This window comes from Silurus meridionalis, chromosome 5 (assembly GCF_014805685.1).
Source record: "Silurus meridionalis isolate SWU-2019-XX chromosome 5, ASM1480568v1, whole genome shotgun sequence".
Taxonomy (NCBI): Eukaryota; Metazoa; Chordata; class Actinopteri; order Siluriformes; family Siluridae; genus Silurus; species Silurus meridionalis.
In genome coordinates this window covers 19,747,678-19,762,080 of record NC_060888.1, presented here as the reverse complement: position 1 = coordinate 19,762,080, position 14,403 = coordinate 19,747,678, and the positions used below count along the sequence as shown (strand labels likewise).

Below are 14,403 nucleotides of genomic sequence, written 5' to 3'. Positions count from 1 at the left end.
TCAAGTTTCATTTCATTGAATTAGGAAATGTTGTGATGAACAAAAAAACAGAAGCATTGGAAATATTGATATTTTTGGAAACTAACACTCCATACACAATCTCACTAACGTTGTGAAGATAAAAGATTAAGGTTTTATTTGCTGGCTGTCTAATGCTGAGCAGGGAACCAAAAGCTTTGCTCCTTTTTACTGAAACCGTGCAATGATTACCAGTGGAGGGCACCAAATGACAGATTAAACCAGAATCTCCAGGCTTCTATTCATTCAATAAACACACAATACATCATGATTTTATTTCACGGCTGCTTTAATCGGAACCCATGTTGAATTTCAAGAATACAATAGTTGGTGAAGTAGAACAAATAATAGTGCTACTTAACCTCTAATTACCCATGTATCCTACAGTAAAAACTGAAAATGCTTATGTTAAACACCTTTCCAGCAATGTATCAGCTAAAACACTACACCTGAATTTCATCAAATATACTTTATTTAAAAGCAGTAACTTCTTGATCTGCCTTAAGGCAATGAAAGCTATAAAAAAAAGGTGAGCAGAGTCTAATAGTAAACATGATAGACTATGTCTTACTTGGGAGTAACTGAAATTAGACAACACAAAAAGTACAAAGATTCTTAGAGAATCAAAAGATTGCCATTTGGACTGGTGTAAGATGAAGTAAAGGTATGTAAAATTGATTTAAGTTTAATTCAACTACAAGGTTACCTACAGGTAGAGAAAAATCACACATACAAGCATTTTTAAAACGGGCATAAAAGGCAAATGCTAAAGCAGTAGTTAGTCCATTGTATGCCACCGCCTAGAATTTTCCTTTGCTAGATGTGCCTCAGTCTTTTCCTCATCGTTCTGACTGCTTCAGAGTTTCATGACCCTTTTGCAGATAGTGTAAACAGTTCAGCCCTTTAAAACTCCTTTTTGTTCAAAACTGGAGAAAAAAATGAATTAAAAAAAAATTATCCAGATAAAAAGATCCTCCCTGCCAAAGGACAGCCCATCATTAGGAAACTGAAGAAATGGGGTTCACAGGCGAACCCATTTGAGTTAGTACTTTGTCCAGCCACTGAAGAGGACCATGCAGATGCACTTCTATCCAGCAGGGGGTGCTGGTCACGTCCTGTCGATGATATTCCGCTCCCCAACCCTAAGGAGTAGCGTAACAATATCAAATAACTGTTCAAAACATAAACAGAGATTTAAGCATGTCAGTGTGTATTACTAAGCTAAAGTAATACCTTTACAAAACTCATGCGAATAGTGCACATCTTTGTGAGCTCATAGACGGCCTCAAATCCATGATTGACAGACTGGGCCAGCAGCTGAGCAAACTCTTGATTGTTGAAGATCTTGAGGCTGCAGCCGCTGGGGATCTTGCAGACGGTAGTGGGGTGGAAACCGTGGTGGAAGTTGCAGTTCCTGCTCTGCACAAAAATGCTGGTGTCACTCAAACACTCGGCGTACACCTCTCCTCCAACATAATACAGGTGAACACCTAAAATTTGACACGAAGGAAAAAACACGCTGAATAAATTCAGAAACCTAGCATTAAATAAATGTAACTTTTTGTATTCAAGTACAAAAGTGAATACAACTAGAAGCAATTTTATCCCTTGGAGTAAAACATAAAAATAAGAGCTCCTGTTACAGGGTACCATTACTTTGTGCATACCTTTGCCAATATGACGCCGAGTGTTCTCAATCGTGGAGTTACGGTTAACGTTGGACAGGAGACCCAGGCAAAAGCGATTTTTGTTGTTGGATGGATCAGTGAAGCCGTCCACCAGCACGCTAGTAGAGGAGGCATGGTAAGCCTCACCGACACGATTGTTCAGTTCATAGTACACAATAGAGCACCAGTGACTTGGCTCTTCATACTCTACAGGCTGCACGTCTGTTAGAAAAAAAGCGAGTGCTCCGTATCAAGCAAGGTAAAAACAGCCATACACACTAAATCAATTCATCACATAAAACCACTGGAGTACAATAGCTGTATTGATTTTGGGAACATGGGCCTTGTTTCATCTTATTTACGATGCCATTCTTACCTCCTCTTGGCACTATGCTGTTGCCAGTGTCCATGGAATTAGAGCCATCCTGTCCCATCGACTCCTCTGGAGGCATGTAGGCAGGGGGAGGGGTGTCGGCTGGATAAAATAAGACACCGCAAAGAGAGCTATTAGAAGTGGAGAGTCAATACCCCTGAGTCAATGTTTCAATGGATCTGCACTGAAAGCCCCCTTCCTTCTACATCTTATGGACAGCTTTTAGTGTCTGATTTCACAAGTCTCTAACATGAAATGCCCATTTAAAAACCAACCCATCAATCTGCACACTTCCCACAAGCATATCTGGTTCCGTAGTGCTCAAGTAAAGGAGAACTTTACAAACAAAAAGCTGTTTTTTTTTTTTTTTGTCTTAACCTTATAAGTGTGATAAGCCATTATAGATACATTTTCTTCTGCTGAATTTCAGCAAACTGCTCTTCTATTAGCACAGCTGTGTTTGGGGCTGTAACAAAATAATTTTTTACTAAGAAAATGAGAATTAAAATGATACTGATATCCAATGCTTGGTCAATTAATCATCAGTCACAACTTATATATACCAAACAGTAAGACTTTTTTTTCGTTAGATTAATGATAGAGAGATAGAGTAGTCTATTGATTCTTTAAAGAAATTTTGTTACAGCAGCAATAATGATGCATCATATTACAAAGATGCTGCAAAGCATAAAATCTTACAAGGCCAAATAGCCATTAAAAAAAAAAGTGAATTATGAATTACCACATTATAGTGTGCCCACAGCACCTATAAAAGAGTTAGGTAAAATGAATAACCAAAACAAAGGGAACAGCTACATGTACATAAATGTGAAATGTTTGTCAGTGTTGTAATATTTGATTAATTAATATTACCTGTATCTAATTAACAACTATATCTAAATATTAATTTACCTAAAGCCAATATGGCTATAAACTACACTGTTTACAGTGGAAGTTGCCATGATGCATTGATGAGAGTCCATAAACAAACAAATAACTAGTAGTTGAAAAGACTACTGTAAGTTTATGCATTGAAATTTCAAGCTGGGAGACAAATTTTGGAGGATTTTACTGGCCGTAAATAGGGAATCACATGTTGCAGCTTCAGCTCTACTACAGCTTTGACTACAGGGGCAGATAATTTGGCAAATAAATCTGCATTAACACCACAGACAGAAAAAAACTCTTATCACCACTCTTTTTAGTTGTTGCCCTATGAAAATCTATGGCAATTACAAAATACTACACTACTACATACATTAAAAAGTCTCATTTTAAATAAAAAGTCCTCTAAAAGTCCATAAAAGAAAGAGCTCTTATTATTATTGTAGTGTAATTAACATTAGTTTTTGGTCACTAGGACTGTATTATATCTCTTCTCACAACGTGGCCTCAACATAGATTGACATATACAGGAAAATGCATTTAGCTACAACAGCTAACAGCAATTCAAAGCTTTAATCACTTTCTCTGAGCTTTGTAAAGCATCCATATCCCATATGAATGAGTACACGCATCAGCAAATCCTCCAGAGCCACAATGAAAGACAGGCACATGTACTACATTTAACATACTGAGCTTTGTGACTTTGCTTAGATTGCATTTCATTTGTTCATCATACATAGTTCTGTAGTCTACTGAAGTTTTTTTCTTTTTTAATTATACTTTAGAGCAGTATAGGCTCAACAGTTAACTACTAATCTTCTGACCAGCCCTCGAGCAAGGCCTCCATCCATTTATGTTCCAGAAACATTATTAAGGCTGACTATGCACTCTGACCCAACAAGCTAGCAAAAAATATATTATATATTATATATATATATATATATATATATATATATATATATATATATATATATATATATATATATATATATATATATATATATATATATATATTATATATATATATATATATATATATATATATATATATATATATATATATATATATATATATTTTTTTTTTTTTTTTACTGTACCATGTCAAGTTTATTTCTATAGCGCTTTTCACAACAGACATCATCTCAAAGCAGCTTTACAGAATTTAACAGTTAAGGTACACGATGTGTATTTATCCCTGATGAACAGCCATGGTGACTAGGGCAAGGAAAAAATCCCTTAGATGTTATGAGGAAGAAACCTTGAGAGGAACCAGACTCAAAAGGGGAACCCATCCTCATTTGGGCGATACCAAGATCTATGTGTGGCAGCCTAAGGAAGCAAATAAAGGCTTTTGACATACCTGGGAGCTGAAAAGGGCTGGATGGACCCGAGCTGGCTGGAGAGTTAGGGTACGTGCCACTGCTTGCAGGAGAAGGTGGATAAGGTGAATTTGGAGATATGGGGAAGGAGCTTCCACCGCTGTGCTGCTGGAAAGACTCTGGATAGGTGGCGTTCACAGGCATGTGTGGCTCATTGTGGCTCAGGTTGCGGAATTGCACCAAAAGGCTGTGCTGGGGGTTAAACTCACTGTGTCTTGGCACCAACACAGGTGGAAGCACTGAATAGAAAAGATTAACCATTTTAAGTAAAAAATAAAAAAATCAAATCAACCAAGAATTCATTGATTAAAAAAAATAATATTTCTTCTCACTATATATGTAAACAAAAAATCAGCTTCACTGAAAACTATTTTTTTTTTGTCCTGCATGACGTAATATTTTTCCTTGAAAAGTTCAAAACAATACTCCCTGAACACTGCTTTTTCAGAGCAGTGCAAAACAGGTGTTTTATGGATCAAGAGGCCTTGAAAAGCCTAAAGGCATTAGCAATTTCCAACAGTGTACATCAATGCTAATTCAGTAACAAGAAGCACAGCTCTGGAACACTGCTTCATAGCAATCTGTTTCTGACTGTTAAGATAAATCATGTAGAGTGACATGCTTACCAGGACTTTCAACCCTTTTGTAGTGGTAAGGGTTGATGCAAACCTCCTTCTGTTTTGAGCCAAATGGGTATTCACACACCTCCAGAGGCTTGAGCTCATGGTGTGACTGCAGGTCAGGCCAACGCCAAACACGACAGTAGATAACGTGTGGAAGGCCCTTCCTGTGGGACACCTGCAGACGACCATCAAGTGAACGAGGGATGGTCACACACTTGCTGGGCTGCCCAGGGCTGCTTAAGGCCTTCTCTAGGTCCTCCATAGCGCCCTTCTTTTTCTTCAGCTTCTTCACCAGCGCATCCACAGCCTTTTCAGCCCATTTCTCCTCTTCATCGCCCTGTTTCCAACCAAGCAGTCGCTTCACTGCTGGGCTGGTGAATGAAAACAGGCTGGACATGGAGGTCATCGTGCCACGCTGCACCAGGAAGAGGGAGCTGGACTGCTAGTCGGGTTTGACCGGGCCAGGAGAATGCCTGTTTTCGTTTGCGTGTATGCAGTAGAGAGGTATTTAGAGAGTGGAAGACTTTAGCCTTCACAGCCAAGGACAGGAAACGGAGGCAGGACGCAGCTGCTGATGATCAGGAAGGCCTGCACTAGAGGGGGTGGGGTGGGGGGGGGGTTAAGGGCTGTAAGGAGGTCACAACCACTTGGGAAATATTGCTATGGGCAAATGCAAGTGGGGAAATTACCAATAATTTAAACTGATCCTAAACCAGTGGTGAACTGTTCAAGTAGAATGGTCTAATCCATGCTAGAGACAAGACAGATCCAAGGAAATTGCAAATTATCAGTTCAGCACCTGAAAGACAATAAAAAAAACAATGATTACATTTGACTACAAATCCAAATAGTACACCAGCTTTTGAAACACCTATGCAAAACACTGCTTAATTGGGATGAAAATGCTCCTCTGAAGTTTATCATTGTACTTCCACAGCATATATTCTACCCCTTTCTAATCGCAGTCTCAATCAGTTTTAAAGAGGTAGGAAAAACATCACAATCATCACAAACCATTGATTGTGCACTACAAAGCACCCACAAAGAATCTCCTGTTTGACTGATATTAAGCATTTTCAGTTGTTTTCCTTTTGAAAAATTCATGCTACAGCTACCAAGAAAGCAAGAGATTTTCAGTATAGACAAGCCACTTTGCAAAACTATTTCAGTCAGACTTCTGTTTGTCTGATAAGAAAAACGAGGTAAAATAGAACATATCACCAACAATATTTGCAAGAATCCTACAGCTTGGCATTTACACTGTGGTATTTCAACTGCTGTTATAAAACATACTAAAAAGCATCACCAAATCCAGTCTCATTTAAAAGTGTTGCATGGGATGTACCCATTGGCAATGTACTGGGGTGCAGTGTAACAGAGCACCATTGTGTTGCACTTGTAAGCAACAGGCTGCCCGTGCCCCACCCAGGGAGCTCTCCAAGCGAGTCAGCAGGACAGACAGAACACAGCTGCTGGAAAAGTCAAAAGCAGAGTCAGGACAAAAAGGATACCGGGCCACTGTGAGCCACTTCCTATAGCCACATCCCTTCCCCTTGACCTGCCCTCTTATGCTGCCAAACATCAGCCCCAACCCATCAGAACAAGCTGTTACTATTCTGAGAATCTGTGAGAATACTAGAACAGAATTATGAATATAAACCTTATGCAAGGAAAAGCTTCATTCAATGCCAAAGGTTTATTTCCCATCATCGATCCCATGCTGTCCATATGCACCACTGGGGAGGTATTTAAAAAAAATGTACCTTATCATCAGAAGAAAAAAAATCAAAGAGTTCAAAAGCCATCAAGGTCACAGTCAGTCTTGGCCAGGGGACTGGGTTGGGTGGTATGTCATTCTCTACTCCCCTGTCAATTAATACAACACTACAGAATGGTAAGAGTCTGCAAGGATGCAAAAGTAGTTAGAGAATATTTTCCTCCAAGAGAATTTCTGTGATGGGGCATAAGCAGTATTTCTAAAGTAAATACTTATTGCGTACCATTTTGTTAACGGCTACTTCTGTGTACACCCATGTTGATTTGATGACGCCTGAAGTACCTAAGAGAACAGCCCAATATTTAGTTTGGGGGATTATTTTTTCTGGGAATTGGCATGTGATCTAATGTGGGAATTAAAACAAAATAATATGAAAGAGATCTTTATAAAAGTTATATGTGCTGCCACAATACAAACCAAACTGAAATAAATGTATTTAAATCAGCATTAGGAATAAATCATAACTGTATAGGCAGGTTGCTAAAGCATCTTGTAAATGTTCTTAGACCTACAGTCAAACTTCTTTATTGTGTCAAATGCCATGCTTGATTGATAGTACACACTGATCAGTCTACTCTCGGAACTGCCAAATGCTTTCCAAATCACATTAAAAGTATATTGAAAATTTGAAAATAACATTAGTTGTTTCCTTACTTCATATTCCCTGCTTTCCATTTACATGAAACGTTTGACATTTGCTTTAAATTATCTAGCAATGTGCAGCCAACTCTATTATTTGAGAAATCCTTGTTTGAGGCTACAAGAGCCACGAAACTTTTGTTGTTGCAGCTGCTTAATGCACACTAATCGAAGGCATTTACCTCTATTGATTTTCCCACTCTTCATGGAAGATCCCCCATCCTGCTAAACCTCATCCGCTTGTGTAGGCCTTAATGAAACCTTAATGAGGTAGGAAAAATAACGCTTGCAGCTGAACACTCTGAAACACCACCATTATCTACAAATGCAGAGAACTGACTATATAGGCTATGCATTTCCAAAACAAATATCCAGCCCTGCTCTAATCGCATAAGTTGTGTGACGTGCACTTGCAAGTCTTTACATCATAATGAATTGGTAAATAATAAAATATATAAATATATTTTTTAAGGAGAGATCATAACTAGTGAAGACTAAAATGTAGTTGATTTAACTAGGCTTTGTTTTATTGCTCTTGATACAACACCTTTGTCTTTGGAGATTTGCATCATCCACACAAGTGGGGGGCTGTGCCCTTTTCCCCCTCTCACAACACAATTATTACAGCCCTACTACTGTTTTGACTGAAGGAGAAACAGCATTTCAAAAGAGCATGTGTTTTCAGTACCTTATAACTACTGTGTATTGTCTAAAGACAATATGTATTTCAATATTTGCATAATAAAAGAAAAAAAAGGAAAAGCTAAATTGTAAACAAACAAAAAAAAAAGTTATTGATTTATATGTTTATTACTGACTTCTTGATTCAAACCTCAATAACTTAAATAACCTCTAAATATCAACTTAATGGGTAGTCAGTCTATCGGTGAAACATTCACAAATAAAAAATAAATAAATAGACAGAACAATTTAAATTGCGAGTCTAACAAAAACACTAATACCAAGCACTCGACTGCAGACGCTCACCGTTAAGTAGCACAAAACTTAATATTTCCGCAGCTTTGACAGTACAAGATAAGCTTGATTAAGTGATGCGAATTGAATAACTGCAATGATGCATATTAAATCATAACCAAACTAACTGTCTACAATTTTCTGTAACAGTACAGGACAGAGACAGGCTGTTGTGTTATCGTGATGCAAATAACTAATGCAAATTTCAAGGAAAGAGAGTAAAAAACTGTGCCAGGCACATCTGCACAATGTCCTACCAGAACATAACCCAAAACCTTTCTATCCCTTCACCCCCTTACAGCACAGCTGCCAACATGTGATGGGGAAAAGGAACTCATTGGTTTTCATGTCTCGAAATAAACATCATTACTTCAATCAGTATAACAGATTCAGAGAAAATCTTATTCTATCCGCATACACGTATCTTACGCATGTATCTGAAAATAAAATGAATGTATATGGCTATGATTGACAGAAGAGTGTCTGCCATCCCTCCCACACAAACAGCAGTGCCAGTTTTGTTCTTTAGACACCCAGCTGAGAACAGCTGTGGCATTGTAGGGATTAAAACGTGCGACCTCCAATCAATAGGGTTCACACTTCTGTTGCGCCAAGTGAGAGTCAGGATTTAACAATCGTGCACCATCATGAAATACCACAAGCCATTTCTCACAAAGGGTTTCACCAGCGCACCGATAAGGTTTGCTGAAAATAACTTTGGGAACATTAATATTTGTCTGCAAAAGCACAAATTTGAGCAATGTGAACCTGTACAACACTGTTTGGGTAGAGTTTAATTTAGTGACTGTCTTTCATTGACTGCACATTACCGTCTATAGTTCAGCTCCCGGTCATTGCAAAAAACAGATGGCATGCCATATGTCCAGGAGAGCATTCGACCGATTTTACAATTAAACTAACTGTGCAAACAAAACGCATACATACACAGAGGATCCAAAGCACTCCAAGCTAACAATAATGATATAATAGGGTCAAGATTGTGCACAACAGCAAATTCTTAATAAAATAAATGTGACTTTAGGGGATTTTAACCACCAGTTTGCACTAAACATGAACGTATACGTTGTGTCAAAACTGAATATCAGATCAAGAGAAACCTTTCCATCACCCACTGTACAACCTCATCTGCAATGTCACACCTGGGAGCCCTTGTTCACTATCTTGCACCATCAAGACCTACTATGCATGAATCACTTCACACAAAGGTGTTCAACAGAGCACTGACACTGTTCATGTTCAGGACTGGGTGACGAGATTTTTTTATTATCTCACGTGTCTATTCTGATTTATGAGTGAAAACTAAATAGCACAAATCTTTTCAATGACAGCAAATTAAACTAAACCCAAAGTGAGATCTGTTAAGGCTTAATCAATTTGTCTATCTATCCGTCTATCTACATACATACACATGGTTGAAAATGCACTCAGATTTTGTTTTTTTGGACAAAGATTGTACCAAAAACAATACTGTATCCCTGGGATTTCGATTATTCGATGAGATTTTCGAACAAAAGAAATGAAGACACCATTTACAACATTTTCCCCCCAGCAAATAAATAAATAATAAAGAAACTTAAATAAGTGTTTGACATCACTAACACGAACAGTAGAATACTTTCTGAAACGAAAACACCCAAGTCATAAGAAGAGCAAATAAATACACCTATACATTTTGTCTGGATAAGAAATGGTTGGAGGTACGAAAAACAAACCTGTACTGCTGAGATTCAGCAACTGCTAAAAGAAAAAAAAAACTCAAAAAGAGACATTTTAAACTAAAGCATTTACAAAGCAAGCCAATAACTAAATAAGCAACACTTTCTGAAATAAACTGAAGCTGTGCATCAAACCCGCAGCACGAGCACGAGCACGATACGGGACGCGACGCGCCACGACACGCAGTGGAGCTAACTGTCTTTAACTGTTAGCTGCCGCTTACCAGCAAAGCCGCTGCATTTCCCTACACCACGCCGTTCAGCACACGCCATGTAAATCATTCAAATAAACCCCAAACTCTTTCCATCCGTCCCTCACACCCTGAAAAGAAGTCTGTCTGTTAACCAACTCGCGCTGTCCGACCAGTCCCAGTAATGCTAGGTCTCCAAGCTAACTAGCCGTTACCAGGCTAAGTTCGTTGTCCAAAAAAAAAAAAAATGTTAGTTAGCTAACAAACCCGGTAAACGCGCTGAACAATTACCAAGTATTTCGGAAAGTTATGAAAGTGCCAAAACGCACATGATGTGAAAGAAAACATTGTTTTTATTTTTTTTTATAACTTTACCACAGTCTCTCAACTACAGGACGGGATAGAATAGAATAGAATAGCTAGCAAGAAAAATTAGCAAAAAACCATCCAGGGAAAACTTTTCTCATTTCACCCCACCCCCTGTGGAAAACACCAGAATGATCCAACTAGATTCAAATAAAAATGCCCGAATACACCGATTTTTTTTGTTGAATTATGGTCAAACGCATACCTTTGGGTAAGATCACAGCGTCTCTCAAGCTTTCCTCTGTTTTCACGCACCGACATGAAGCAGGATTTTTGCCCTTTTTTTTCGCTCCTCTCCTGGCGTCAAAGAGGCTGGAGCCAAACAACTCCAGGCCGTATCCCTCCGCCTATATGACAGTCAAACTCTGCTACTCATCATTTTTATTTGGTGTGAGTTCCGGGGAAAGAGGAAAGTTTCACAACTCCAGGGTGAAACAAATAAATGAATAACTAATGACTATCGTGTGAGAAAAATAAAATACCTTTAAAGCGGAAATTTTAGAAGTTGTTTTTCTACGTTTCTGCCTGGAAATTAGTCTTTCCGAACTGTAATTGTGAGCTCTGATTGGGACTGAACTGTTTCTGCATCTCAGGGATCAGCTGTGTGTGTGTGTGTGTGTGTGTGAGGTGATCTAGTTGAAATAAACTACACAATTTTAATAAAATAAATTGCGGGAAAACTACAGAGATTACTTTAATATTTACAATTCCTTTCCATTTATTATAATAATAATTATTATTATTATTGTTCTTTTGACATTGCTTGCTGTACTTAATCACCATAATAACATCGCTGTATTAGATATTTATTTAGATAATTTGTAGTAATTTAGATATATTATAATAATTGTGCTGTAAATTGATGGCTCATGTTCCACGCTGCAGGTCGGTACAATAGCACAGTCGAGAGGCACTTTGGCGGAAGGACACGTTTTTCTGCTCCACTCTTTCCAATAGACTGTGTGAGGTGTTCTGCAGTGTGTGACGTCACGAGCTTTGGCTCCACTCTGTCTGGCTTTGAAAACTCAACAAGCAGGCGACCAATGGCGAGGAGTTCCGGACTACATATACACACACACACACACACACACACACACACACACACACAGACAGGCTCACTGTTCATTTTCATCGATTGATTTATATTTATCCAGATTTTAAAGGCAGTGATAAGTACCGAGTAGTGATATCTGTCTGTGTGATCTGGCTGCTTGGGTCAAAATTAAATTCAGTTTTCAAACCTATTAATCTGTGAGCTCTCTCACACACACTCACACACTCTCACACATACACACACACTCACACACTCTCACACATACTCTCACACAACAGTTAGCCTCATTTGCAACTAAAACACAAGCAACTTTTAAAAAACATTTATAGCATTTCAGTACATTTTCAAGAATCAATAAACACATTTCTCGTATATTGAAAGTTTCTTTCAATTATAAAAACTTTATTATATATTGCTTTTCAACAGCCACAGACATTCCATGAGTCTTTCTGTTAAATATTTTAATGCTTATTAACTTTATCCTAAACCAAAAATAAAATAAAAATGAATACACAGCCATGTTGTGAGGCTTTATGCAGAAAAATATCATAAGGAAAATCCAGATTTCCCTCCCAACCCAGATTTAAATTGATAGATAGATAGATAGATAGATAGATAGATAGATAGATAGATAGATAGATAGATAGATAGATAGATAGATAGATAGATATTCCTATTTAGATCTGGAAATGAGTGCTTTAAAATCCACAGTATTACATGTGTTTCAAGCTTTTTCAAGAAACCAGTTTATAAGTCAAACTTTGATTTTTATTCTCACTTTTTAGTAAAATCACAACTTGCTGGTGTATTTTATGTATGTTTACATAAGTTCCCACCTGTTTATACAATTATCATGTATATAAAAACAGTATATTATTATTTTGCTATGTGTTTTTTTTACCTTGTTAATAAACCTTAATGTGTAGTTCTCAGATTCCCACCTGACCGTAATATTGTAAACAGTGTATCGTAGGGTCATTGTGATCTTTTAATATGAATTGTGCAATAATATTCTTTTTCTAGATTTAATAATCGTTGACATCTTGTAGCTTGTGCTTTGTTGTATATCTGTGAACTGGCTGCAGTAACACTATAAATTCCCTTTGGGATTAATAAAGTACTCACTCTATCTATCTATCTATCTATCTATCTATCTATCTATCTATCTATCTATCTAAACATTTTTATACTTACATTTTTTTTTATGTCTTCCAAAAAAAAAAAAAAAAAAAAAAAATAGGTTTCCCACAGAGTGTACAGTTACAGCTCCATGAATAAGATGGGTAAAGGCGAATTGGTTATGTTGTGATACCCAAATCTGGCCAACAGGGGGCGATGTTTGTCTATTAAAAAAAACAATGTTGCCCAGAGACTATGCTTAATCCAAACACTGCCTCAGTACTCAGAACTTTATCAGTTTGTGCACGTTTTGTTCGAAACATTGCGTGTTTTTTAGGATAATAAATATATGTACATTTATAATTTCTCCCCAAACATGTCAGTTAAGACTGAACCTTAAATGACCTGAGTACACACAATCAAACCACATTCATTTCAAGACCCACCATTCTAACAACATGCTGCTTTTTTTTACTCGATCAGAATGTGTTGGTAGTCAACAAGTGTCAGGATTGGAAACATGGATGATGTGGTTCAGTGGTATATTCTGGGTGTCCTTTGTGTAAAATAAGGGAGCTATTGTGGATGAAGCCCACGCAGTAAAAGTTTGGGGGAGAGGGCAACAGCTGTAGCATAAGTCATGCATTCTAGAAAAGTTCTTGGGCCCTGAACCAAAACATCTGTCTCTGTCCGTAACAAGGCTGCACTGAGGACAGGCTTGGGCTCTTTGATGCTCAACAGTATTCGTCTTGCTTAACACCATCATTTATGTCACAGTTTACTTAAAGGAAAGCTAAACACAGCCCAGTCTCACTTAGTGTAAACTGTTTTATTCTCCAGACAGTCTGGCTAAGAATAATGGCTCAGCAATACTTGAAAACAAAAAATTTCAGAGGAAATGTATATCTTGCATGAGATTGTTTTAAGCAATTCTGAGCTGTGCCTTTATGTTGTTTTATTAAGGCTAGATTTCTGCGATTACTGCTGTCATCTCACTGTGTAACAAATGCTTCCTGTTGCCTTTTGTTCCTGTAATTATCCTGCAAAAGCAGTGTGGGGTTTGACATGTGGCAAATCCATACTGATCCATACAGTCAGTGTTAAACAACTACATATGTTTTATATTACAGATAAGTAACCTCCATAATAAGTCCATAATTCTCCATATTTCAACGATGGTCCTATCCTTGATAGTTACGATTACAAAGATTTTAGTTGAATGTTTAATGTTTATGCATATTTATATCTTTTTTAATTTTTTTAATTTCAGCAAATAAAAATAAAATCCTAAAAGTCCCAGAAATATGGACAAAAACAAATTCCTTTAAATGCCTTTAAATGGAGTTTGATTGATTTAAGTAGCACTCTAACACTTTTTAAGAGCACTTCTTCAGATAAAAGCATGAAAACAACATGAGATGGTCTATCCTCATGCTCCTCTCTTAACAGTGACCTTTCAGTAAGTGTGTCTGGCAACCTTCTGCTAGCCCACTGCTCTCTTCCATCTCAAAACAGCTGACCGTTGTCTGGCTCTGAGACTAAAAGCCTGCTGAAATGCTTCATTCAGAGCCATAGAAAGACTGCCAGCTGAGAGCGAGCTA

At 37.6% G+C, this 14,403-nt stretch overlaps 1 protein-coding gene across 1 annotated transcript; it reads right to left on the bottom strand.

Moving 5' to 3' along the window:
- Window positions 1-289: 289 nt before the first annotated feature.
- smad5 (SMAD family member 5) lies at window positions 290-11,047 on the bottom strand. The gene is made up of 8 exons (XM_046849039.1): window positions 10,835-11,047; window positions 5,635-5,744; window positions 4,949-5,538; window positions 4,304-4,561; window positions 2,062-2,160; window positions 1,686-1,907; window positions 1,252-1,508; window positions 290-1,160 (listed from the first exon to the last, which is right to left on the bottom strand). The coding sequence occupies exons 3-8, from the start codon at window positions 5,349-5,351 to the stop codon at window positions 1,017-1,019; spliced, it is 1,383 nt and encodes a 460-aa protein (XP_046704995.1). The 5' UTR covers window positions 5,352-5,538; window positions 5,635-5,744; window positions 10,835-11,047; the 3' UTR covers window positions 290-1,016.
- Window positions 11,048-14,403: the final 3,356 nt, after the last annotated feature.